Source organism: Manihot esculenta, chromosome 15 (assembly GCF_001659605.2).
Source record: "Manihot esculenta cultivar AM560-2 chromosome 15, M.esculenta_v8, whole genome shotgun sequence".
NCBI lineage: Eukaryota > Viridiplantae > Streptophyta > Magnoliopsida > Malpighiales > Euphorbiaceae > Manihot > Manihot esculenta.
The window spans coordinates 5,305,948-5,332,268 of NC_035175.2; the positions used below are offsets into that span (position 1 = coordinate 5,305,948).

Consider the following 26,321-nt stretch of genomic DNA (forward strand, 5'->3'; position numbering starts at 1 on the left):
ACATATACTCCTCACTTGGATTTTAAAATCAAAAAAGTTTTCTCTTCTCCCTTTTTATACAAGGAAACAAGTCCATATTTGAAGTAAGGCCATCTCTCTCTCTCTCTCTCTCCATCCATTCCTTTGTTTGGTGAATTTGCAGAGTGAATTGCGCAGGGAGAGACTTCTAAAACAAACAGTTCTATTTATCAAGGTTTTGAAGCTAAACTGGACGCTTCTTGTTCTGCAACTGCAAAACAATAGGAAAAGAAGACATGGGTGTTGCTGATCAAGAAGCGATCGAACAGTTTCGAGCTTTAATGGACCAATGTCAGCTTTCAATACCCATCTAAGTTTTCCTTTTCTATCTTTTGGATTCATCTATAATGACTAACACAAAATTTCTCTTTTTTTCTCTGTGGTTCTAACAGTAGATGAGCCGCTTAAAAATACATTTCAGGTCAGTGTTTCTTCCCTTTACGGGTTTTATTGATCTGTTTCCTTTTTGGTTGCTATCAACCAAAAAAAATCAAACAGCAATGGGGAAGGAAGAGGATTTGGGACTTGAAATTTAAAGATTAAGCTCAGTTCACAGTTACCGAGTTTAGTTTACCTCCTTTTTTTCGGGGTTAATTGACGGGGACAGGAGCTGGGGACGTGGCATGGAGATGGGATTTGATATAGTTTGGTAGCAATGCTAGGTCTTAATTCATTTGTTATTGCCTTTCTTTGTTGCTCAGTCTTATTGGTTTCCCTTTTTCTTTTATAGAGGTGCAATGTGTGTCATCTGATATTACACTCCTTCTGATTCATTGATTTCTGTGATGCTAACATTTTGATTACAAATGCATGTATTGTTCGATCTGTATGGTAGCTGTTGATACTGGGAATAGACTAAAGAGGAGTTTTTATGCACTTGCATATTTTCTTTCACATGGAAGATTTCAGTTCTTTTTCACGCTGCAGGACAAGTTGGAATTTTGTGCTTAAATTTAAATTGGATTTGATGCGCTATGCTATAAAATATCATAAAATCCTAAGGTTCCTTGTCCTTGTAGACTTTGAGTACTACATTTCAAATTCCTTTTCAACTTACTTGAACTAAATGGCTTGTGATGGCTACTGACTGATCCAGAAATTTGAATCAGGGGAGCTTAATTTTATTTTATCCATAAAGCATCTAATTTTATTCATTTTATAAAATTTTTTATGTATATATATTAAAAACAGTTCTGAAATTGAGAGTCAAATTACCAAAAACAATTCACATGAACAAAATGTTGGAGTTAAATTAGTTTGTTTACATAGAATTTTTTAAAAATTTTTTTTGAATAACTTAGCCTATTATCTATATAAACACTATTTAATTTTATCTATATTTAAGTTTTTTTTTATAAATAATCTAATTCATAATCTATTAAACTCATTAAATAATTTAACCGCAGTATTTTTTTTTTTAATTTAAAATTTATTTTCATAAATTAAAAGTCTAATATATAATTTCAATCACATAAATATAAATAAACAAAAATAATTACCACTTTATAATAATAAAAGATAAGTGTATACAAATAAATTAAATAATAAGTGAATACTTATAAAATTAGTTTGAAAAAAAAATAGTATACTTGAAGTTGAAACCATTTTTGGATGGGAAAATAATAGAGAAGTAGGGTTATTGATGTAAAAATAGTATTTGGAGTTAGTGGTTTTATTTTTGAGAGAATTATTGTCAATTTATTTTTAGAAAATTCATTAATTTGTCTCTATATCAAAATCACTCGAGAATGACTCTATATTTTATAAAATTAAATTGTTTACTAGTTTGTTAAAATAATTGTTAGTCACTTTGTTTTGACTTTATTCGGTAAGACTAAATAGTATATTTAAATTATATACTAATAATATGTGTAGTTAAAACTATATGGAGTAAATAATATAGGTATTTAAGGTAGGTTAATTGATTTTTTTTATAAAAGAATCAATGAATTTAATTTTATAAAATACAAAAGTATTTTAATTGTATAATTTTCAAATAGGACAAACTAATAATTTTTTTAAAATTTTAGGAACTAATAATAATGTTTCTCTTATTTATTTAGAAATAAGGAAAAATTACCTAAACATACTAAAGTAATCTTAAAAAGTACAGGAGCCCATGGCGCCCATGGCCCCCTTGGCCCTAGTGTGATCCGTCCCTGCAGTACTTATGAACTGAACCCTGTAGCTTCTAATTATCATATATGGGGCTTTTTGCAAAATTATGGGTGGAAGAAAGAATTATTTGTGAATTTATGATTGAAGAAAAATTATTTGTAAATTTAGGGTTGGACTGATAGTAAAAAAGAGAGTCTGGCGCCTATTTGATAGACGCCAAAACCTGGCACCGTTCTAAATGGCTTTAACCATTTTTTTGGTTTTTTTAAAAATAGCCTGGCGCCACTTAGAGTAGCGCCAGGCCATTATTTATTTTTTTATTTTTTATTTATTTTTTTATAAAATTTTAATAATTTATAAAATTATAAAATAATTTATTATATAATTAAAAAATTATTGATATTATTTAATAATAATATTACTGTATTAATTTATTAAAATAATAAAAAGTTTTATCATTAAATAAATATATACAACATGACTGAATTAATTTTATACATCTAATTACAACCGAATTGTTTTTATATATCTAATCGCATTTTATATATCTAATTACAATCGAATTATTTTTATATATTTAATTGCAGTATAATATTAATTTTATAATTATGAAATTATATATTACAGTAATTTTTTATTTAAAAATTAATAATAAAATTTATTAAATATTAATATATTAAAATTATAAAAAATATTTATTATTATAAAAATATCCAATATTACATTAAGCGGCCATTTAATTCCTCCAGCGCGCATGCGGGCAGAATTGCGAATTGAATTGACTGGGTTTGCTGTCCTTCTTCAAGTCATATCACCGGACTGGACTCTTCGTGCTGGATCCAGACTCGCGGGCAGCCCGATCTGCCCCGTGTCTGTCTGGGTCAGGACCGAAAATGCTGGACCGGCTAAATGAAGTGGGTTTCTGAGATCTTAAGCCTATTTCATTTTTTCGGTTTTAGCTTTCCCTAGAGTGAGAAAAATCCGACGGTTATCAAATTATATAATAATATATTTCATAACTCTCTAAAATATTAGGACATTAATATTATTCTGTGATTATGTACTACTGCATAATAGCAGTCCAATAAAAATAAATTTAATTTTTATAATTTTAAATATTTATACATTCGTATATTAATTAATTAATATAATTATAATATTTTAATAAATAAAAAATAAAAAAAATAAATAATGGCCTAGCGCATCTCTAAGTGGAGTCAGGCCATTCTTAAAAAAAAAAAAAAAATGGCTGGCGCCATTTAGAATGGTGCCAAGCTCTCTTTTTTGACTGCCACGTGGCAGTCCAACCCTAAATCCACAAATAATTTCTTCCACCCCTAATTTTGCAAAAAATCTCATATATGTGTTTAAATTTGCTGCTAAATTTCACGTAGGGTATCATATTGCATAGAAATTCCCTTTTGCCAAATTTTGATAAAGAAGGATTGAGCTTGAGGCTTTCAAATATTATGTCTGAAAGATGTAATAAACCATAAAAAATTAGTATTGTGCTTTCAAGTTTGGATGAGAATATTATCACGAAAGAAGAAAATCCTAGTGCTATAGCTTTGTGTTTGGTAATGTACTGCTGTATTAAGGTCTACTTTTTGTCCTTGATATGGATTCCTAAGAAGTGTAGAAAAAGAAGTGCTAACTTAAAGCTTGTTCTTGGATCTTCTCTCCAGAATATGCACCAAGGTTGTCCCAGTGAAGCGTTGGAACGATTTCTTAAGGCAAGAGAGTGGAATGTTGTTAAGGCCCATAAAATGGTTAGGTCCATAAGAGTTCACATACGTTCCAAAACCTGTAAATTCTTTTAATCTCCAGTCTTTAATCTTTGACTCCTTATTCTTTGCTATTCTTGCCTTTTGTTCTAGTTGGTTGATTGTTTACAATGGAGAATACAAAATGAGATTGATAACATATTGGCAGTAAGTGTCTTTGGTACTCAAATGGTGGCTACAACTGCATTCTCTATTTCATCATACCTTATTTTATACCTATTTTTATGCATGACTTAAAAGTTGTAACTCGCATTTCACATGTTCATTTGTATATTCTATAGTAGAGATATTCAGAATTTTTACTGTAGCCCTTGGAAAGAAGGCATGCGTTAGAGGCGCAACCTATTAGATTTCAGAATGGAACTAATTATGAGACAAGCCTATAGTCGTGCAGTAAGTATGCAACATGGAACCCTAATTTGTAAGAAGTGGAAGCAAATAAGTTTGGTGATAGAATTGTTTATTTGTAAACTTGTGAGTAAAAGCTGTCACTTATGAGTTTGTCTTTTATGGAATCGGGGTGAATCAACTTTTTCTTTGTCATGTTGAATGATAATTATTTTTTATTTGTTTATTTATGAACAGAAACCAATCATTCCAGCTGATTTATATAGAGCAATTCGAGATTCACAGCTTGTAGGATTATCAGGTTGCACTAAAGAGGTATGCGTGCTTCAGTTTTTTTGAATTTATTGTGTTCTCATTCTCAATAGAGGGCTGATGACCGGAACTCCTCCTTTCCAATGAAAATTTTATATATTTTCTTCTCAGGATTGTGAGTGGAACTTCTTCTAAGCCCCATGAAATAAAGCATAATTATTTTTTTTAATTCTTTTACCATATTTATTTATTTTTCCTTTTATTTGTCAAAACTTCCATGGGCTTCCTGTCATTGCCTTTGGTGTTGGGCTCAGCACGTTTGATAAAGCATCTGTAAGGATTTTATAAACGTTTGATAAAGCACCCGTAAGGATTTTATAACTTTATTATATATTTATTGTACTTAAACATGACATTTAAAATTTTGTATTGGCAGTATTTTGGATCATTTATTTTATGTATATGAAGTGGTTGGGACAATGTATTAGATGCTCGATACAGCATCAGTTTGTTTTGTTTTTTTGTGTGCGTGAGAGAGAGAGTAAGGAACTGTTATATGGGAGTGAAACGTGTAAGACAATTTTCTTTTAGCTTGAAACTTGGATGTCACGGATATTTAATAATTTGTATCTCTTGACTTTTGGAAAGACAGTTGCCTCTTTTTCATCTCCTTGATGCAATATCTACTAATTATCTCTGTTTTTTTTTTCCGCTTTAGATGCATTACTATGTGCAGTCACACATCCAAATGAATGAATACAGAGATCGTGTAATATTTGTGAGTGCCAACTTGTGATGTTTATCTTCTTTCTGATTTGCCATGTGAGCTGACTAGTGACTTTCTGTTGTAGCCTGCTGCAACCAGGAAGTATGGAAGAAATATTAGCACTTGTGTCAAAGTTTTAGACATGACTGGCTTAAAGCTTTCAGCGTTGAATCAAATAAAGGTAACCTTTGCATTGAGTAGCAATCTAATTTGTCTTCGACATGTTTTTATTGGTAAATGTGATGTTTGACAAAAGGCACCAACGGTTGTTTACAAGAGATAATGTCTATAAAACCTAAAACAGTATATCGCATGCAAAAAGTGAAGAGTTGTAGGTCATATACAACATATCTTTTTCTTTCCCGTAAACCAACCAGCTAATAATATACGAGGGTTCACGGCTCTTTCTGTTTTTGTACATGTAAGTATTCCTTTTCATGCCTACAATTCATTGTCAACCAAACATGCTGCTGTCCAATACATCCCTTGAACTAAATATGCTAGATCCTACAGCTTTTAGTACAAGAACTATACAAAAGCAAGCAATGCACTGATTCTGCTGCAACTTTATTACAAGTCAAGCATATACTTCCATATGTTTCTAAAAGGCTGTTGAATATTTCTAAAAGGGAAAAGGACATGTAGATGAACTACTTATGAGAAGAAGTATTACTCTTGCAACAAGAACTGAGTTGGCTACCTTGAAAATTTATGAACATGTTTACAAGTATCTCTCTTTTGTGGTGGTGGTGGTGGTGGGGGGTTGTTGGTGGGAGCGAAGGTGGTGGTGTGCTTGTTCGTGTTGTCATATCCGCAAGTCTTGAATTTCTTGTTCTTTCCCTAAATGCATTTAAAAACAGTTATAAGGTGCCCTTATCAATTTTAGGTTTCTGTGATAAGGGTATTTGGGTGCAAGGTTTTGTTATGTTTTGGTTTGTTCTAAACAGTTTTTCTGAGAGCTATGCTGGTCTGACTTAGTTATCTTCTATTGCAGTTATTGACTGATATATCTACAATTGATGACTTAAACTATCCAAAAAAGACACAGACATACTATATTGTCAATGCCCCATATGTATTTTCAGCATGTTGGAAGGTTTGGATTTGTTTCTCAAGTCAAAAGCATTTCGGGTACTCTCAATGCTTTGCATGTCCTATCAACAGCTCAATGCATTGTAAATATGTTGCCAGGTTGTAAAGCCTCTCTTACGAGAAAGAACAAGGAGGAAAATTCAGGTTTTGCAAGGTTGTGGACGAGATGAATTGTTAAAGGCAAGGAAGTATAGCTAATCATTGTTTCTAAACTCTCTCTTAAGCATGCACTATTAAATACGAGTATGTGTTTTATCTTCTAAAATGGACCTGACTTCTGGTTTACATTAAAATATCTAAAAATGTACCCTGACTTGAAACTATTTTACATGGTCGGTTGCTGATATAGATGTGGTTCCGTACTTATATTCTATTCATGTTGAAGCACAATAAAAGTATGTTCGTGAAGCCATACCTTTTGAATGGGGTTACTATCGTACTGGTTATAATTCCCCATTTTTTGCTGTTTCCTTGATTTTCTATTCTGTTATTCATTTTGTCATCCTACGGTTTGTCACAATTCGTTCTTGTATGATAATTTGTCTTGGTGTTATTCATGATTGCCACCAACTCAAACTGTTTCATTCGTTAACCCATCGCATATGTTCTACCTATTTACGAATGCTAGGTACATCTATTTCCTCCATGATCTAAGTAATCAGAGCTTTGACCCTTTCTGATTTCATTTCTATGCAGATTATGGATTATACATCCCTTCCTCATTTTTTCAGAAAAGAAGGATCTGTCTCATGTCACCACATAGGGAATGTAACTACCGACAATTGTTTTTCCTTGGATCACGACTTCCATCGACTGGTATACAATTATATCCAACAGCAAGCCGCTCTTCTAGAAGCAGTTTCACCAATCAAACAGGGATCAGTCATGGGTATCCCAGTGCCAGATCCAGAAGATGCCAACGTTGCTAAAACAATCAAATCCAGGTTCCAAAAGTTTGGGGGTCTGACTGGACTCTCTAACTCATTAAATGGCCTTGAAGTTAATGGCCGTTGAAAATTGGAATCATAACAACTTTGAATCCTTGCTGATACTGCACCAGAATCCAATTGTTGGTGGGTGATTCATCCTGACAGCTTTGGTGGAAAGTCTTTGTACTTTAGTTACCAAATACATTAGCGCTCATTTGCATCAGCTCAATGCAGGTTTGGCAAGATAAAGCTAATACTTTTGTAGATTGGTATATCACTTTCGATGGGATAATTATAACTCTGGCATTTTATGATGTTTCTACTTTGGTGATAAAAGTAAAGCTATTACATTTATTAGTTGTCTTGAAGCTATTGCACAACTGGCATCCGTTGTCACATGACTCATGCCAAGTAGGGTGGTCAATATGGCTAGTATAGGTCACTTCCATGGACCATGTTGGCTGGCCCAGGCTAAAACACACAGCTTGAATCGCTTCTATGGTGACAAACGTGCACACTTTTTCAAGGAAACCAAATCCTTTGCAGTACAGTTTATGAGAAAGTAACTTATTATTTTTGTGTAAATTCAAGTTAATCACACAACCCGGAATACATACTAATTTAAAAAATGGATTTTGTCAAGCACAATGATCATTTGCTTTACAAGGCAGTATAATGCGGGGTGTCAGGGTCATAGAGTTTTCAGGGACCAAAACTGTAATTTTCCAACATTGGAATTCCTAGAAAGCAATATTAGGATAAAATAGTAGAAATTAGTAGGAAGATAATGGCCGAGACAATTTGTTGTAAATCCTTTCCATGTATTTGTTTTAGGGGGTGTCATATGAGACATGTTGATGTCTCCTCCTGCCATAGGCCAAGTTGTTCTTAAGGCTCTTTAGAGGGGAGTGACTAGTTGGCCACTAGCTGGGGCTGGGCCCAGTTGGCTACCGTAGGCCTACGGAGATCCAAGTTGTGCCTTCACTCCTTGTAGACCGTCCCCCCTGTCTACAAGGGAGGTGAGAATTATTGTAACGATTGCATGGATGATAGTGTATAATTACTATTTTGCCCCTATAATAAAATAAGTAGCCTGTTCATGAATTTCCATGTTCAGTTCTTATCGTTTGTACCTACTGTGAGGCTTCTGATGGAATGCTGTCTGTTGGCTTCGTTGTTCGTTTATATAACATTGACTAATCAAGGTATTCATGTTCACAGGATATTGGGTGATTCTTAAGGCTAACTTGGCTTGAAGGTGTTCAAGTCAAGTGCCGCACGGTTCCTGGCGATTGCTAAAATCTGAAACCGTGACAATTGGTATCAGAGCAAGAAAGATCTGCGAGCAATATAAAGGAATGACGAAGTTTGGCATATGCACGAAGACCATTGAGAGAAGGGTGAGAATCGTGCTGCCTGGTTGGTTGTCTATACCACTTAAGAGGAGAAGGCGTTGGAGATTGATTCTGGTTAGAAGTGCTTTGAGGCACTAGAAAGGAAAAAAAAAAAAAAATGAACGTTGTTGGCTATGATAGCCAAATTGGCGAGAGATTGAGGCCATCCAAAACCTCTTTCATGCGAATGACACCCAGTGGGGTGATCTTGAGCATAAAGTGGGGAAAAGGGGGAGGTAGTGACCTCCCAATTATGAAGCTACGTGGAGTAATAACACATTGTGAGGCAAAGAAGACAAAAGCATGGGCCTTCGAGCTAGACTGGCCATATTAACTAGAGGTGTTGCACGCTCCATCGGGACACCATTGGGAGAGAGGTAATAGCCTAGTACTGCACACTCCATTGGAAATGTCTTCTGGAGAGAGGGTAATGACTAGGTGCTACCTACTTCCTTTTAGTGGCCCTTGGAGAGGGAGTAATGACCTCAGGGTATAGTGATAAGGGGGAGGATGAGCCAATAGAGCTTGAGGCCATCTGAGAATCCCGAGACCATTTCACTCAAAAATTAAGGCAAGAGGCCTTCTGAGACATAATTGAGGCAAGAGGCCTCACAAGGCAGAATTGAGGCAAGAGGCCTTCTGAGACACAATTGAGGCAAGAGGCCTCCTGAGACAAAAGTGAGGCAAAAGCCTCTCATGTATTGTTTTGCTTGCAGGAATGGTGCAAGAATATTAAAGATAACATAGGAGAGACTATGAGCAATACTTCAGAAGTGAACCAGAGGAACATTTATTAATGGCGTGCATTACGAGCTAATGCCTATGAAGTAGGCAAGGGTGGAATCCCAGAACCTCAATCTGTGTCGTGGGATGGAGGTAAATGATTTTCTCTTTAATATGAACTTATTTGTTAATATTATTGGGAATTGTGATTGTGCATATATATAAAGAACAACATTTATGTGATCGAACTATAAAGCTAAATTTATTCCAAGGATGAAAGTGTAAAGTCTTATGGATAGAGAGCGTTCCCACTGGACATGAGAAAAGGGATATGAAATGGTAAGCTTCAATTTTACTACAAGAATGTAACATTCGTTATTTAAGAGAGTTGGTAAACTCCAACAAAGTGTTCATAAGGAAAGTACATAAAGGAATTGTTTAGCATATATGGCTAACACAAAAGATTGTGGCACTTGATTTTAATAGAGTAAGCGGATTGTGACAACAAATTCAAGAGACATGGATGAGCTTAAAACCTTCCTGAATATGGTGTAGAGCAAAGGATGACTAAGATTGAGTTGATTCTATTACCAAGGAGTGAAAGAGATGTTCAACTCTGGTATCTAATTGATAGCCGCCTAAGAAGATGGGCTAAGGCAGTAAGTGGGGGAGCGATCTGAAATGTGATTAACAAGATGACATAGAGGTGGCATAACTAAGCAGTATGAAGTGTTCTCTATGAAGAAAGCCATATTATTCTACAAATTGCTTGGGCAAAAAGGCTTCGAAGGTCTTGAAGGACTTGGTGAGTAAGGGAGGAGGGAACATAAGGTATAAATCATAGAGTTGTCAACTCTAGGTTGTTTGTACTTTCTTGTTCCTCCTCGTCTAAGGTAGTATTATTCGCGTGAAGGGATCAAGCATGATGGAAATATTCTGCGAGTTGTGTGTCAAATAAGGGACATGGGATGGACGAGGAGATCTTTAAAGTCTCATGGAGGACTTTAAGAGAGGAAATGAGAATCGGAGCTAGTATAAAACAACATATCATTGCCCGGTGTCAGGTATATTGGAGTTGATGCTACAAAGCGGGCACAGATACAAGATTCGTGGACTGTTTACACAATTGCTAGAATCAAGACTAAAACGGAAGTGGATGATATGAGGAAATAGAGATAAAGTGGACAACTTGAGTGCAGGGATTAATGTGAGCATGTCCTTTGACAAACTCGCTTAATCAAGGACATCGAAAAGCAAGATGGACTTCACAATTCCTTCCTGTAGTGAATCCGAGACGTTAATGGGTGTGGCGTCTCCCAAGAAAGACACAAGTTATCTCTGTATTGTCCAATAATTGTTCCTTGATAAAGGAGAGGTAATCAATAGTAGGGAAGAAGAAACTAGTGGCTATCCAGCACGAGGGGGTGCAAGAGTAAACTCGACAAAAAGTATCATTCGATGAAGTATTGTCTATTTGTGAGTAAGTGGAACAAAATAAGTAAATAAATAAATGTGGTCATTATGAGAAATGAGTACCATGGTTATCAACTGTTATGATATTCTTTTATAAATTACTTGATCCTGGTGCGTAATTAATGAGCAAGTTATTGCTCCTATACCTCTTGCTATGTTGTGCAACGTTGTTAGTGCAGAAAGAAGAGCCTTGAGGGATCCATGTGAAACACTGGTGTGGATGAGATGGTGATAAATCAGAAGTGGTAGTTGCCTCATCTCTCAAAAACATATCCTTTACAAGAATATAGAAAACGAGCATCAAAATAGGAAGGGCATACCCTAAAAAGGAAAATAACAATTACAAGAGTATGAAACAATGGACGATAGGTGCCAACCAACTATGATTGCCGAGCACATGTTCATTCTCTTTGAGGTAAGTGAACATTTTGATCGGACAACCAAGAGACATGTAGGGTGACATTGGGCGAGAGTTGTATCAAATTCCATTGAGAGCAACAGGGTTGTGAAAGCAAGTAATTCACTCATCCTACGACAAAAGAAGGAGGATAAGTGGAAACTGGCAAAAGTGAGGACCAGTGAGCTAGTCAAAGGAGTGTGGGGCTCAAGGTAATGAGGAGAGATGCAGATCCTTAGTGACAATTCAGTACGAGAGAAGGAATTTAACAAGAGGGAACTCTCTCACATCAGACAAGTATAATGCTTTGGTGTTTCCTGATATTATCCTTTGTCTTACTTCATTTTTAGTTATTCATTTTGAGATATTTTGTGTATTATTGAGTCAGGTTCCTCGTGATGTGGGACTTGACAAGTTAGCGCTAACAGATATTGTGAACATACAGGGTATAGCTTCCTTAAAAGAGGATTGGAAAATAATGTATAATTAAAAGGACAAATTTAGTCCTACCCTTGTTGTTGAGCAGGAAAGAGACCTCAGGGCTAAACAAAAGTTCTCACAAGTGGATCAACGTGGAAGAGGACCGAGATAGGTCGAGAAGCACAGGTTGCTTAAGCCAAGTTGGTGAGGCAAGTCGATGTTGAGAGCTATGATGAAAGCGGCATAATAAAGGGGGTATCTTCTAGTAATTTCTTATTATTGAATCATAATGATGATATTAATTGCTTTATGTATAGTCAATCTTAGTAGCTGTTTTGAGTAGTCTTCTGCGGCTCATAGGGTTCAGTGGTCGTGGTTATTTGGTATGTAATGTGTGTCGTTTTGTAAGCATTTTGCATTAACTACATTTTTAGGGAGAGAGAAAAAGGAGATGAAGTGAGCATAATACCGGGGAGGACTGTAAAATGGACAAAAGAGAAAGAGAGTGTGGAGTGATCTCTATTGACAATGGAGACACCGATTTCTTAGGAGTATTCGCCGAGCTTCGCTGCAAGTGGGATTACGTGGTGTTATGTCAAGGGAATGGGTAAAATCAGTTCAAGTCTTAGTGGTCAAGTGCGGTTGGCACACCTGTTGAGTTGTAATGGGTTGTATTTTAGATGACTTGCTAAACTAAATTGTATTTGAATCTGACATGGGTGGTACTAATCTTTCTTATGAGACTATTACAGGTTAATCACGATGTCGTGTGGCACGAGTGTATGCAGGTTGATAGATTTGTTGCCCGATGGGGTCGTGCTTTTGAGGCAAGGAGTAAGGTCGACAATTAAAGACGCGTAATGGCGAGACAGGTTTAGGAGAAAAGAACTAGTGATCAATGACTTCAGGCAATAAGTTCGTGCAGAGAAAAGAACCAGTGATCAATGACTTCAGGCAATAAGTTCATGCAGAGGAGGAGAGCAATAATTTCTAGCACCATTTGCAGTAGTCTAAGGAATCAAGGGCAGAACATTTACCACCAGAAGATAGAGCTTTTGTGGTCTCATCATCATTAAGAAGTAGCAGTCCACAGAGATCAATTGGGAGGAAATACTAAGGATTAAGGCTGTCCAACAATTTAATTGAGCAGGACTGGGATCAAATCACACTGCAAGCCTAAGAATGTCGGACTCAAAGATTGAAGAACCCCAACAAACCCAGTCGACGAGGACGTCGACCGTTTAAGTGGGGGAGTGTCAGGGTCATAGAGTTTTCAGGGACCAAAACTGTAATTTTCCAACATTGGAATTCCTAGAAAGCAATATTAGGATAAAATAGTAGAAATTAGTAGGAAGATAATGGCCGAGACAATTTGTTGTAAATCCTTTCCATGTATTTGTTTTAGGGGGGTGTCATATGAGACATGTTGATGTCTCCTCCTGCCATAGGCCAAGTTGTTCTTAAGGCTCTTTAGGGGGGAGTGACTAGTTGGCCACCAGCTGGGGCTGGGCCCAGTTGGCTACCGTAGGCCTACGGAGATCCAAGTTGTGCCTTCACTCCTTGTAGACCGTCCCCCCTGTCTACAAGGGAGGTGAGAATTATTATAACGATTGCATGGATGATAGTGTATAATTACTATTTTGCCCCTATAATAAAATAAGTAGCCTGTTCATGAATTTCCATGTTCAGTTCTTATCGTTTGTACCTACTGTGAGGCTTCTGATGGAATGCTGTCTGTTGGCTTCGTTGTTCGTTTATATAACATTGACTAATCAAGGTATTCATGTTCACAGGATATTGGGTGATTCTTAAGGCTGACTTGGCTTGAAGGTGTTCAAGTCAAGTGCCGCACGGTTCCTGGCGATTGCTAAAATCTGAAACCGTGACACGGGGGAAATGCAACTGGGTTTAGGAAAAAAACACCATATGAACTAATTATATGCACAACTACAAACTTAAAAAGTTTCAACAAGCATTGCACTTCCAGAGGAGAGAGAGAGAGAGAGAGAACCTACACTAGATTTTGAAGTTCTATCTTGACTGTTTGTAGCAGCTGTAGGCAAAAGCTACTGACACTGCAGCACAGACAACAGCAAGGACTGCGTAAGTATCTTCATGCTCCCAGCTCTCAAACCATGTGGGCATAGCGCAAATCTTACGCGTAGACAACCCTTTTCCACTGTTAATCCGGGATAGTGGTCTCTTGCTGCTCTTCTTCTCAGGTGACACATTTACACACTTCTCATTGGCATCTACAGTCTCCTCATGAGGTAAGGCTGGATTCTGGCAGCAGGAAGATTTTCCATTTTGCTGGCAACAATTCACAACTTCTACTTTAGAACTTGTTGCTGCAGTGCATGCTTTGTCTATCTGCGTTTGTGTCAACTTATTAGTTTTCTTTCCCACCTCTGTCTCGCCATTTAGTTGGAGCCTCAGCTCTTGGAATTTGATCTGCTCTTCTTCAGATAAGCCCATCTGACCCCTGGAATCAGCATTCAAATGCTCCATTAAAACAAAATGGGCGTATTTTATTAATAATGTATTCAAAATCAAGAGAAATCATAAATTTGTGAACAATTAAAGATGCATGGAATTAGAAAGAAAAAAAGCAGATGTAGGTATTAGCTTGTTCCAGGTACAACAGCTAATTTCCATGTTCAATCACCTAGTTTCATCATGATTGATAAACCCTTCATTTGGCATGAATGATTTTGTAAGAAAAGAATTCAAATGGCTTCTTGCAAAATCATGCATGATTTCATCTTATTACATGATGAAAATTTTTCAAGTTAAAAAAAGAATTGAATCATTTTATTCCAAACAAGATAATTACAAGAAAATAAATAAATTGAATTGAATCATTACCAAATTCTTAATCCAAATAAAGGGGAAAGGATCCAAGAAAATCTCTAAATCTTATTATTGATCTATTATACATTCAGCCGCTGCAACCAAGCTGTGATCCCAGGTTGGAAGAAAATTTGAACACAGGAAAATTTAAGTCACCTTAGACATCAGAAATTTGAGAAAGTACCTCCATAGCCAGTCTACAACCTCTCCTTTTCCAATATGCTGCTCTAGTAATATGCATACATCATCTGGGGTAACATATCCATACCTGTAGGGTTTTTAAGCTGTTACATTTTGATCGCTTAACTATCTAGAAATGAATCTAATACTGCAGCTATAGAAATGAACAATTAACGGATATATTCAAAATGTAAGGTATAAGAAATTGAAGAAACATGCAGATCTGCCACTTACCAGTGTCCATTGGTAACTCCACTTGTGCTTGATCCAAATATAATGACATTTCCTGCATACTTATGCCCCCCAATGTGAGAGCATGGGCTAACAGACACTTTACCTCTAAGTCCATGTAATTCTATCTCCTCTTTGAATTTGCTAACCAAAGCAGGCCCACAAGCACCACATCGACGATCTCGGGACCCATGAGAACATACAAAAACATAAAAACCCTTCAGTGCTTCTGGAGTTCCAGGCAGCCAGTCACCATCCTTCACAAGCACTTCCTCAACAAATGTGTCAACATCAAAATGTGTCAATCTCCTGCATCCTTCGCTAAGTTCAAAATCAGTATTAAAGCAGAAATATGTGAATTCAAGAAGAGATCTAGAACAATAAAATCAATCATTGATTGACCTGTATCTGATCATGTCTGGGAAGATTAATACATCCCCATTTGATGTCTCAGTTCCATCATGCCCCTCACATATTGTTAAGCGAGTCTAAATAACAAAATTGGAAATAAGTTTATATGATTGTTCATTTACTTGTTTAAGAAAAAAGAGAGCTCATATAAGTAGACACTTAAAAATGGTCTGAAAAATGGTCTATTGGTAAATATACACAAATTCGTAACTGAAATTCAAATGAGATCATAAATAATTTAAATTTGAACTTAAAAATCTTAACAATATAATTTTAAAACTTAATGACGTGATTTAGCCTAACAACCATAATTTAAAATTTGAAGACTAAATGCGCACAGAAATACGTACATCAACATGCATACATGTGCAGGAACACAAATGCTGATGTTGCATTAACTACATCTACAGCATGATCTATTAAGCATAATCAACTAAAAATGAAAAACAAAAATGCATGCCAACTAAGTAAATCAAGCCCTTCAAATCTCTCTTGCCAAAAGCAAACTTTCATACTTTTTGTTTTCATGTGGTTTATGAAACAAGAAATTACTAACTGTGCATATAACCAGTGAATTCCACTCATGATCTATAGGCTGTATCTCCTAATTATTCTTCCTCCAAATAAATAAGAGTCTCCGCTACTTGTGCAAACTCCTGTATTTCTTAGATACCAGCATACATCTTAAACTGATTTATGACAAGTATGTTTACGACCAACTTCTCATTACATCCTCGATCCACAAAAAAGATATACCATCATAATTTGCTGAAGTGCTGACATGAATTTGTTTTAATCATAAAAACTTTGCTGTAATGTAAGAATAAAAGAAGTTCAATAATCCCAGGGAGGAAAAGGAAAAAGTTCAAGTCATTGCATTTACAACTTGCAAACAACATCCTTCAATGAGTTTAAGAACAAAACAGAATCAACCTGTATTGGAACCTATTTTAACTTTGAAAGCATCAGTCTTCTGTAGCTACCAAAAATATTTCAATTAACCAACACTAAGAGAAACAGTGCCAAAATCAACAGAGACCACATCACACCATTAACCATTCATTAACGTACCTGAGTCTAATGAATACGAAGAAACCCACATCAAACCTCAAGTCTAAGAAATCCAAATTGGTTACTTTCAGAAACTCCTACATAATGATACCACAAGTCCCAGTCCGATAAACTGAAAAGAAAACCAACCCACAAAAATATTTCCTACTATCAATCAAACACCTTGAGACAGTACAAAATTCAAATAGTCCATGGTCACTCCTCAGAGACTCGGCCAGTCCAGAAACCACCAAGACATGATTCGAATTTACGGAATACTGAGAGTACCGTGCATCAAAATTGAAGCTATAGGTCACACACAAAATCACATTGGCGATCCAAAATTCATCAAAAGAGACCCACTCCAATGCACTAAATATACAATAACCAAGATTTTTTTGAAAAATGAAGAAAAATCGACCACTGAAAGCAAAAAGGAAAAACAAACCTCTTTCTTCATATCACCCTTTCTAGCCGTGACAGCAGCAGAGAGCAGCCTGGGTAATCGATCAAACTCCGCAGCCTCGATCCTTGGCGGCCAGACAGACGGGTTCTTGTAGCATAAGAAGACGTGGCGTTCATAGAACTGCACAGTTCCAGCAAGTGGGCTCTGCCTGAACTCGGGCCTAGAGAAGCCGAACTCCGCATCACTACTGCTGGCGCTATCGTTAAGAAAACCAGTGTCGTTTTGGAAGCTGTTGGAGGCGCTGCCCAGGTGGGAACCAGATGGGTCTGCTGTGAGGAAGGTAGTATCAAGATGGTCAGAAACTGTGATGGGAGAGGATGAGGATGATGGATTATTGGGATATGAAAGCGGATCTTCTCTACTGCTTGCCATTTCAGACAAATAAAAGGAAAGAGCTTTCAGAGAGGGATTGGTACAAAGGAGTTGGGGATGGATTGAGAGGCTTCAGTTCCAATGGACTGGGAAGTGAGGATTTGTTGTACTAGGCTCTTTGACATTATGTTGTTCGACTTATTTCTCACTTCTCCGTTCTTCCTAATAGAATTAAAAATAAATGAAAATAAAAACCCTTCTTTGTCCTTGTCGATTGCTACTAATTTCTTAAAATAGTACCCTTTTAATCCATGCATAATTTTTTCAAGGAATATTGTTTGTGGAAAGTGTAAAATAAGAAGTTGCATAATTTCTTACACATTTGTCCTTACACCAGTTTAAAGGAAAACCAGAATAGCAATCCCTTATGAAACTGATAGAAGTTTAACTTATCAATATCATGTGCAAGGAATCGAAGAAGTAGCTAGATGATCACTTATAGTATTAATAAAAGAATAACCGGTACCTCTGCATAATGAGGTTTTGCAGAGGCTCGAAGCCCATTACGACAAAGCACAGCGCATCATCGCGAAGTCTCATTTTCAAGTTCGAGTTCCCTGATAAGTTTTCATGCTTTCAAAGGTAATTTCACCTTCTCGTCCTTTTTTAATTATTTTTCTCCATTCAAATTTTCGTTTTAAGATATTGACCCCTTTTTCCGATTTGATTAAAGCATGGCTTGATAGCAATTGGAAGAAAATTTGATTCTCTTTTTTTTCCTTTTCATTTTCTGAGGATAGATAACAGAAAGCCCCTTTGATTGAAGCTTTAGATGTTTGATCTTTCTTTTCCTTTGCATTATTGTCCAAAATTAAGGGCAGTTCGTTAATCAATTTGTGGAAATTTCGGCCTTTTTCCCTTTCTGCTCTCCATTCCTCTTTTAACCCTATTTCTTTTTCTTTCTCATTAGTGCTATTCACAGTTGTAGGGGCAAAACATACATTTGAGAAACATTTCATTACAGTCCCATATACTCTGAAATATAAAATGGTTCATCAGTCATATATAATCTGAAACGGAAACTAAGTTGAGAATTATATTGTTCTACGTGGTTACATTCAACACTTAGAATGGTTGAGGTTATCATGTTGGAACAGAAATAGAAGTAGTTATCAATCTGATGTGGAGATTTTTGCCATCTTTCTGTTCCGTGTCCTTAGTTCACTTACTTCTGGTTTTCTAAATTGCTATGTTCTTTTTTGTTACAATATGTTTAGTCAAACTTCTTTAATCTTCTAGAGACTGAATGCATAGGTTTTTGAAAGAGAACATGAATATTTGGATTTCCAGTTCTGTTCCTTAAAGAGGTCATGTTGGTGAAGTTGATAGATAAGCAATGTGCAGATGATCCAGAAAATTCAAAATTAGGTGTTTTCTGATTTTTGGCCATCATGTATGCAATGGCCAAACTGATACAATATTGCATGTAGTTGAGATAAATTGATAGACTTGGTTCCGTTTCCCTTACCGAGTTGTCTATCATTCCAACCTGACATGTCTCTAATGTTTCAACTGTATTGCAAATTTCAGATAAAGGGGCCTAGTGGTGATCAAATTCATGATTTCCGCGACAAGATAAGTGATAAGATCGAGTTTATGGCCTGTCAAAGAGGAGTTCACAGTTTTTGTTTCACTAACAAATCACCTTACCATGAAACCATTGACTTTGACGTACATGTTGGCCACTTTTCCTACTATGGTGAGCATGCAAAAGAGAGCATTTTTTCAAATCATGCAAAAATGGAGAAATATTTTCAAAAACATGCAGGATCCGAAAATATTTTCGGATTTTGTGTGTCAACGCAGCGTGTTCGCCAGTCATACTGGCGAACACGCTTGTTCGACACCCATGGTGTCGAAGAAGGGAGAGTGGTGTCGAACTCTAATTTGCTGAGCTTGTTCGCCACTATGAGTGGCGAACAAGCTCGTCCGGGCCACGGGAGCAGTGCAATCTACTCCCGTGGCATGCCAGCTTGGCGAAAAGAATTGTTCGCCACTTAAAGTGGCGAACAATTCTGCTGCGTGGCATGTTCGCCACCTTGGGTGGCGAACATGCTCAAATATCAAAGCTTCCTGCGTGCATGCAGGGTACGGCCCTGCGTGCATGCAGGGTACGGCCCTGCATCAGCTATTCGGCACTATTTCAAAAAAAAAATAAAATTATTTTATTAAAATAATTTTAAAATAAAAAAATAAAATATATTATATATTTTCAAAAAAAATAATATATTTTAATTAATATCAATAAATATATTTTAATTAGCATAAAATTTTATTAATTTTTCTAAATTTTTTAAATATATATTTACTTTAAAAATTTTATTTTTACAAGAATTTATTCGCCAGCGATGCTGGCGAACAAATTCCTGTGGTATCACATGCATGCAACTGCATGCATGTGATATAAAGAGAAAAGTGTTCGCCACTATAAGTGGCGAACACTTTTCCTCAGTCAACCCTCGTTAGGTGAAGATGCCACTCAGCACAATTGTTCGCCACTTTAAGTGGCGAACAATTTTTTCCGCCAAGCTGGCGTGCCACAGGAGCAGATTGTACTGCTCCCGTGGCCCGGACGAGCTTGTTCGCCACTCATAGAACTCTCCCTTCTTCGACACCATGGGTGTCGAACAAGCGTGTTCGCCACTATGACTGGCGAACACGCTGCGTTGACACAGAATCCGAAAATATTTTCGGATCCTGCATGTTTTTGAAAATATTTCTCCATTTTTGCATGATTTGAAAAAATGCTCTGCAAAAGACAGACATCAATAATTTCTCACCCCCCTTTTTCAAGTCCCTATGAATAAAGAGGCCAACTTGCTACGGTTAACTTGATATTTGCAGAGCATTTTAGACCTTTGTTAGATCAGACATGCAAGCTAGAGGAGGCTCTTTACAACATTCAATTTGAACAGCATTGGTTGGAGGCCCAGACTGAACGTGATGGGTCCCAGTCAAAGCCTTAAGAAATTAATTAAGAAAAATAAGAAGTTTCTGGTTTTTTTTTCCGCCCTACTGCTGCAGCTACAAAGAATTTAAATAGGAAAAGACTCAACAACTTATTCATAACTTAATGGCCACAAACGGCACTCATGAGAGATTCTAGCCATGATTTGTTAACACCAAATATGACTAAGTAAACAACTAAAAAAAATAACGAATAAATGCTGCAGAATAAACATATCAGCATATTTAATTTAAATACTTCTTATTCTTGATGATCGACCGAGTGGACCGCCTCAGGAGTCTATCATTACTCCCCCATCCAAAGGAACCTTGTCCTCAAGGTTGGAAGAAGGAAATCGCGCCTGTAGATCTGCAAAGTTCTCCCAAGTGGCATCATCACGATGCAAATGTTTCCACTGAACAAGACATTCTTCTATAACCCGAGAGCCGTTGCGAACCCACCTAGTATCAAGAATTGCTTCAGGTTCCAACATAGCAAATCCTTCATCAGTGAGGTTTGGGAAATCCAATGAAACAGGTACAGCAATGCCAACATGTTTTTTCAAAAGAGAAACATGAAACACTGGATGAACTTTAGAACCAGGAGGTAACTGCAATTTGTAAGCCAAGTTGCCAACTCTTTCTTCTAACCGATATGGTCCATAAAAACGACTGTAACAGCCCGGAAACCGGTACCTCTCTGTAACGGCCCAAACTGCTTGGCGCTAGGATCCAGAACGGCTTAAGGCCGCCAGAACCCGTAGCAAGCCTAACCTGAACTCCAAATAGCTGACAGAATCCCATACATGATCCGACATAAACAGACAACTGGAAAACTTTTCTTTAAAAACTACCAGACTTAACCTTAAAACACGCAGATATACCAATCTGAAATAGCCCCCAGGGCTTACACCAGTAATCCTGTCCGTAGAGTCACGGGAATCAAACCCAGTCTTCCCTTACGGTCTGCTCTTGGGTCAAGGGAATCAAACCCTGTCTTCCCTCACAGCCTGGTCTTGGGTCAAGGGAATCAAACCCTGTCTTCCCTCACAGTTATATTTTCACTGGAGTTTTCGAAACACAACATCTATTAAGCCTGGTTTGACTCATTTCTCATCAAGAAACATAAAACAGGATACATGCATACACAAGGGATTAAGCAAACACTAGGCAAAGAACATTCTAAACCATAACACACTGACTTACTATCTATGACATGCCTTTACATATATCTCTTTAATTTACATCATGTCCATCCTATTCTATTACACAAGCACTCCTTTAGTCAACACTCTGATGCTTCTGACTTCCCAGCTAACTCTGAACCTGCAAAACTGGGATTACGGGAAAGGGATGAGCTATTAGAGCCCAGTGAGTAGAAACAGTAAAACAGTTCATTAATGACATGCCTCCATGAATGCGTCACAGCATAAACATTTTATATCTCGGATTAGACATGACCTCAAAACTCCCTCTGTCGGTGCCCGGCCCCTACGGACTCCTAGGTCACTACATGGACTAACGCCCGGCCCCTCCTATGGAGCTCCCACAGGTCTTATCTAGCCATAACAGATCGTGGCTATTTAAGTCGTCTGGGTCCAATCCCCATCAACAATTAATGCAATGCACCATAGTCGTGATTCTAATGCAATCACCCTAATACATATCATGGCATTCATGATGCATGAACTATGCTAAAGCATTCCATTTCTCAGTATAGAAGATTAAGTTTAGTTCTACTCACCTCTAGCAGACGCTGGACTGACTCTGCACCTGCTAACATTAACGACTTCCTCGATCTTTCGGGTCCGATCCTACACAAATGGACTCGAATGAGGTGTCAAACATACTCTAAGACAACGTCCCAAAACCCCTCAAAAAGCTCCTAGAACAATCCTAGAACAATCACAGAAAGCATGCAAAAGAAAGCTGGACAGAACACTTTCGGCGGCAGGTTCGGCGGCCGAATGTCCTCTCCAGAGCCGAAACTCAAGCACCTTCGGCGGCCGAACATTACCTTCTTTCGGCGGCCGAACATTACCTTCTTTCGGCGGCCGAACCTTTTCGGGGGCAAGGTTCGGGGGCTGAAACACACTCCAGAGACGAAAGTCTCTAACCTTCGGAGCACCTTCGGCGGCCGAACCTCTCCTCCAGAGCCGAAAGTCCACACTTTCGGGGGTGAGGTTAGGCAGCCAAAGCCACCTCCTCAAGGGGTTCGGCGGCCGAATGTACCTTCGGCGGCCGAACCTGAGTTCATCCAGAACTCATCCTCGACAGCAACCAGCCTCCCAAACCACTCCAAAACTTCCACATGCAGATAACAACTCCTCAACACACATATACTCAAGTATATGCACAAAGGGGTCCAAAACTACCTAAACCACCCCAACAAACAACATAGCATAACACATAACCATCCTTTCATGCATAAACCCTCAAAAACATCCTTTTAAACCTAGCCATGCAACTCTACCCATAACCTCCATAAAACCTCTATAACTTAGCTTTTTAACTCAAAACCTTCAAAACAACATGAAAACTCTTTAAATCCTTGAAAGATTTGATAAAACTATGAAGCTTAACCATAGGAGGCATGATCTCACCTCTGGAAGTGAAAGGGAAAGCTATCCTTATCCATTTCACCGACTGGAGGTGCTTTAAAGGGGGCTGACCGCGTCTCCTTCGGCAGCCGAAACTGCATGTGAAACCATGCAACGTTCGGTGGCCGAACTTGGAGTTTCGGAAGCCAAACCTCAAGCACTTTCGGCGGCCGAACATTACCTTCGGCGGCCGAACCTGCATTATGCCTCCTTGGTCTCTTCTCTTCAAAACTCAATCCTAACCCATTCTAAACCTTTAAAAACAACTTAAAACATCTTTGAAAACCTTTCTCTTGCCCTTCTAGAAACCTCTGACATCCACGAATTCCACCGGACAGTAGGAATTTCGATGCCTGATCTAGCCGGGTATTACAACGACTAGCAAGTTTGTGGAATGGACGCCTATACACCGAGTGTTGTCTGTAAGGCTGCAATTTAAGATAGACAAAATCGCCCACCTGATATTCAATATTACGACGCTTCAAATCGGCTATCTGTTTCATGTTATTAGCAGCCTGTGCCAAATTAATTTTTAATTCTTGTAAGATCTCATCCCGCGTCGCCAAAGTCTGATCAACTTCATTAACCAGAGATTGACCCAACTCATATCGTGGTATAACAGGCGGATGTCGGCCATACAAAGCCAAAAAAGGACACATGCCAATTGATTTGTGGAAAGAAGTGTTATACCAAAACTCAGCCCAAGGCAAGAAGGAACTCCATTTGCGAGGCTGCTGTGAAGCAAAACAGCGGAGGTATTGTTCCAAACACTGATTAGTGACTTCAGTCTGACCATCAGTTTCAGGATGGTAGGAGGAGCTCATATTTAATTGAGTGCCAGACAGCTTAAAAAACTCCCGCCAAAAATGACTTATAAAAATAGGATCCCGGTCACTAATAATAGATTTGGGCATACTATGGTACTTGACAATGCCGTCAACAAATTTCTCAGCAACAATATTAGCAGTATATGGATGAGACAATGACAAAAAATGTGCATACTTGCTTAAACGGTCGACGACAACTAAAATTGAATTTTTACCATGTGAAGAGGGAAGGCCATCAATGAAATCCATAGTAATATCGTCCCAAACCTGTTCTGGAATAGGCAGGGGTTGAAGAAGACCCGCCGGCGAAGATGTCAATGCTTTGTTCTTTTGACAAACCGAACAAGCAGCAATATACTTATAGGTACGAAGCACCCCAGAATGTCCTCCACAAGGGGAGTCATGAAACTCCTGCAAAAGCTTAGTAGTCAAATCAGATTGAGGAGGAATTACCACCCGATTCTTGTAAAAAATTAATCCATTCTTCCACAAATACGGTTCTCCTGGCTTCTCAGTGGCCAATCGACTAACTTTTAACATGTATGGATGAGAAGTCATAGTTGCCCGAATCTGATCCCACATAGTTGAGTGAGGAAGGAACAGAGCATGAAGGCTAGGGCTACCTGTGACCCGAGACAAGGCATCAGCCACTTTATTCTCCCTTCCTGGCTTGTAATTGACTTCAAAATTATAACCCAACAGTTTGGACACCCAATTTTGCTGTTCAGGAGTGATAATCCGTTGTTCCACCATGTACTTTAGACTGCGTTGGTCAGTTTGAATATAAAATTTCCGGCCAAGCAGGTAAGGACGCCAAGTGCGGATTGCTTGAAGGATGGCTAGCATTTCCTTGGCATAAGTAGACAAAGATTGCTTGGAAACTCCTAAGGCACGGCTCAGAAAAGCAATGGGTCTGTCATGTTGAGTTAAAACCGCTCCAATGCCAGTACCTGATGCATCTGTAATGACAACAAAAGGCTCATCAAAATTCGGCATAGCAAGGGTAGGAGTGGTAGTCATGACTGTTTTCAAGGCCTGAAATGATGATTCAGCGTCGGCAGACCACAGGAATTTACCCTTCTTCAACAAATTAGTTAGAGGTTGAGCAATAACACCATAATCACGAACAAACTTCCGGTAATAACCTGTAAGTCCCAAAAAACCACGTAATTCAGAAATATTAGTGGGTTGTGGCCATTCAAGCATAGCCTTTATTTTTCCTTGATCCACACGAACCCCGTCATGCGTAACAACATGACCCAAATACTCAATTTGTTGTTGGCCAAACGCACATTTGTTGAGTCGAAGATAGAGTTTATGCTGCCTCAGTAATTCAAAAGCTTGGCGGACATGCTCGAGATGTGTGTTCCAATCTGGGCTATATATTAGAACATCATCAAAGAAAACCATCACAAATTTTCTTAAATAAGGGCGAAAAATAGTGTTCATAAGAGCCTGAAAGGTTGAGGGTGCATTGCATAACCCGAAAGGCATTACCAGATATTCATAGTGGCCGTTGTGAGTTCGGAAGGCTGTCTTGTGGATATCGGCAGAGTGAACCCGAACCTGATGGAATCCAGAAATGAGATCAAGTTTGGTGAAATATGCAGCTCCATATAACTCATCTAACATGTCCTCCACAGATGGTATTGGAAACCTGTCCCGAATTGTGACAGAATTAAGGGCCCTATAATCAGTGCAGAACCGCCATGAGCCATCCTTCTTCTTAACCAAGAGAACAGGAGAAGAGAATAGACTTGTACTAGCCCGGATCAGCCCCGATTGCAACATATCTTGTACCTGCTTTTCAATCTCTGCTTTTTGAAAATAAGCGTACCTATAAGGGCGTACATTCACCGGATCAGTTCCATCTTTAAGGTTGATATGATGTTCAATGTCCCTGTGAGGTGGAAGTTGGGTTGGCTTCTGATAAATGTCTGCAAATTGACTCAGTAATTGTTGCATTTCTGGGTGTATTCCTTCGGGTATAACTGATGTGGTTTCAACACATATAGCAAAGATTGTGCTGCCATGGTGCAATTCTTTAGTCATAGCCCTCAAGGAAAGGGGTTCAATCTGCTGGTGTTGGATGCCCTGTAGATGGCGTTGCTGTCCTTCCCATTCAAAATTCATCGTCAAAGTTTTCCAATTACATTGAACAGTACCCAGTTGTTGTAACCACTGCACTCCCAAAACGACATCTAATCCCATAATTGGTAAGGAATAAAATGTAGCAACAAAGGGTATACCTTGTAAGGAGAATGAGATATCTTTGAATTTTCCATTACAGGGCAGAGGAGTACCGTTTGCCACCTTCACAGTGAATGGCTTCGTTGGGTGCACCGGAAGTCTGATAAGCCCAGCTATTTTCTCATTGACGAAGTTATGAGTAGACCCACTATCAATAAGAACAAGCAGCTCAAAAGATTGAATTTGTAGTCTCTCATAGTACCTGCGGAAGACCAACCAGAGAGAGCGTGTAACGAAATCTTAGGCTCAATTTCTTCGTCATCCTCGTCAAAATTAAGGCCACCGTCAAGGAGGAGAAGCTGCGGTTTGGAACACCTGTGGCCTGGAAAAAATTTTCGTCGCAGTTAAAACACAATCCCTTTGCTCGCCGATTCTGCATCTCTTCCCAGGAAAGTCTTTTGACGGGCGTGGATTGTTTAGACTT

The 26,321-nt window shown here is 38.0% G+C and overlaps 3 protein-coding genes and 1 long non-coding RNA gene across 7 annotated transcripts; 3 read left to right on the forward strand and 1 right to left on the reverse strand.

Annotated features, from left to right (window-relative positions):
• Positions 1-42: 42 nt before the first annotated feature.
• LOC110601898 lies at positions 43-894 on the forward strand. Its single transcript, XR_002485900.2, has 2 exons — positions 43-309; positions 411-894. It is a non-coding gene; the product is annotated as an uncharacterized LOC110601898 (long non-coding RNA).
• Positions 895-5,105: 4,211 nt separating this feature from the next.
• On the reverse strand, positions 5,106-17,559 carry LOC110601896. 3 transcript variants are annotated; one of them, XM_021739288.2, is made up of 6 exons: positions 16,885-17,559; positions 15,378-15,463; positions 14,979-15,284; positions 14,749-14,832; positions 13,730-14,196; positions 5,106-5,372 (listed from the first exon to the last, which is right to left on the reverse strand). In XM_021739288.2, exons 1-5 carry the CDS (start codon positions 17,272-17,274, stop codon positions 13,746-13,748), a joined length of 1,317 nt encoding a protein of 438 aa, XP_021594980.1. In that variant the 5' UTR covers positions 17,275-17,559; the 3' UTR covers positions 5,106-5,372; positions 13,730-13,745. The 3 variants fall into 3 exon arrangements, with proteins under 3 accessions (XP_021594980.1, XP_021594979.1, XP_043807246.1); XM_021739287.2 differs by having other exon boundaries at positions 5,106-5,375; XM_043951311.1 differs by lacking the exon at positions 5,106-5,372 and having other exon boundaries at positions 13,622-14,196; positions 16,885-17,557.
• LOC110601897 (SEC14 cytosolic factor) lies at positions 5,190-6,715 on the forward strand. Of its 2 annotated transcripts, XM_021739290.2 has the most exons (4): positions 5,190-5,298; positions 5,372-5,467; positions 6,281-6,382; positions 6,478-6,715. In XM_021739290.2, exons 1-4 carry the CDS (start codon positions 5,239-5,241, stop codon positions 6,574-6,576), a joined length of 357 nt encoding a protein of 118 aa, XP_021594982.1. In that variant the 5' UTR covers positions 5,190-5,238; the 3' UTR covers positions 6,577-6,715. The 2 variants fall into 2 exon arrangements, with proteins under 2 accessions (XP_021594982.1, XP_021594981.1); XM_021739289.2 differs by having other exon boundaries at positions 6,281-6,715.
• Positions 17,560-17,644: 85 nt separating the features above from the next.
• On the forward strand, positions 17,645-20,240 carry LOC110601576 (transmembrane emp24 domain-containing protein p24beta2). The gene is made up of 3 exons (XM_021738754.2): positions 17,645-17,856; positions 18,805-18,973; positions 20,119-20,240. Exons 1-3 carry the CDS (start codon positions 17,845-17,847, stop codon positions 20,238-20,240), a joined length of 303 nt encoding a protein of 100 aa, XP_021594446.1. The 5' UTR covers positions 17,645-17,844.
• Positions 20,241-26,321: the final 6,081 nt, after the last annotated feature.

Excerpts from the sequence above, each read along its gene's own strand:
- LOC110601897 (XM_021739289.2), top strand. The coding sequence starts at position 5,239 with ATGCATTACTATGTGCAGTCACACATCCAAATGAATGAATACAGAGAT. Across the intron at positions 5,299-5,371 it reads ACAGAGATCGTGTAATATTT|CCTGCTGCAACCAGGAAGTA; the intron begins GTGAGTGCCAAC and ends TTTCTGTTGTAG. Across the intron at positions 5,468-6,280 it reads CAGCGTTGAATCAAATAAAG|TTATTGACTGATATATCTAC; the intron begins GTAACCTTTGCA and ends CTTCTATTGCAG.
- LOC110601896 (XM_021739288.2), bottom strand. The coding sequence starts at position 17,274 with ATGGCAAGCAGTAGAGAAGATCCGCTTTCATATCCCAATAATCCATCA. Across the intron at positions 15,464-16,884 it reads AGGGTGATATGAAGAAAGAG|ACTCGCTTAACAATATGTGA; the intron begins GTTTGTTTTTCC and ends TTTGTTATTTAG. Across the intron at positions 14,197-14,748 it reads GTTGTAGACTGGCTATGGAG|GGGTCAGATGGGCTTATCTG; the intron begins GTACTTTCTCAA and ends TGCTGATTCCAG.
- LOC110601576 (XM_021738754.2), top strand. Across the intron at positions 18,974-20,118 it reads TGGCCACTTTTCCTACTATG|AGCATTTTAGACCTTTGTTA; the intron begins GTGAGCATGCAA and ends TGATATTTGCAG.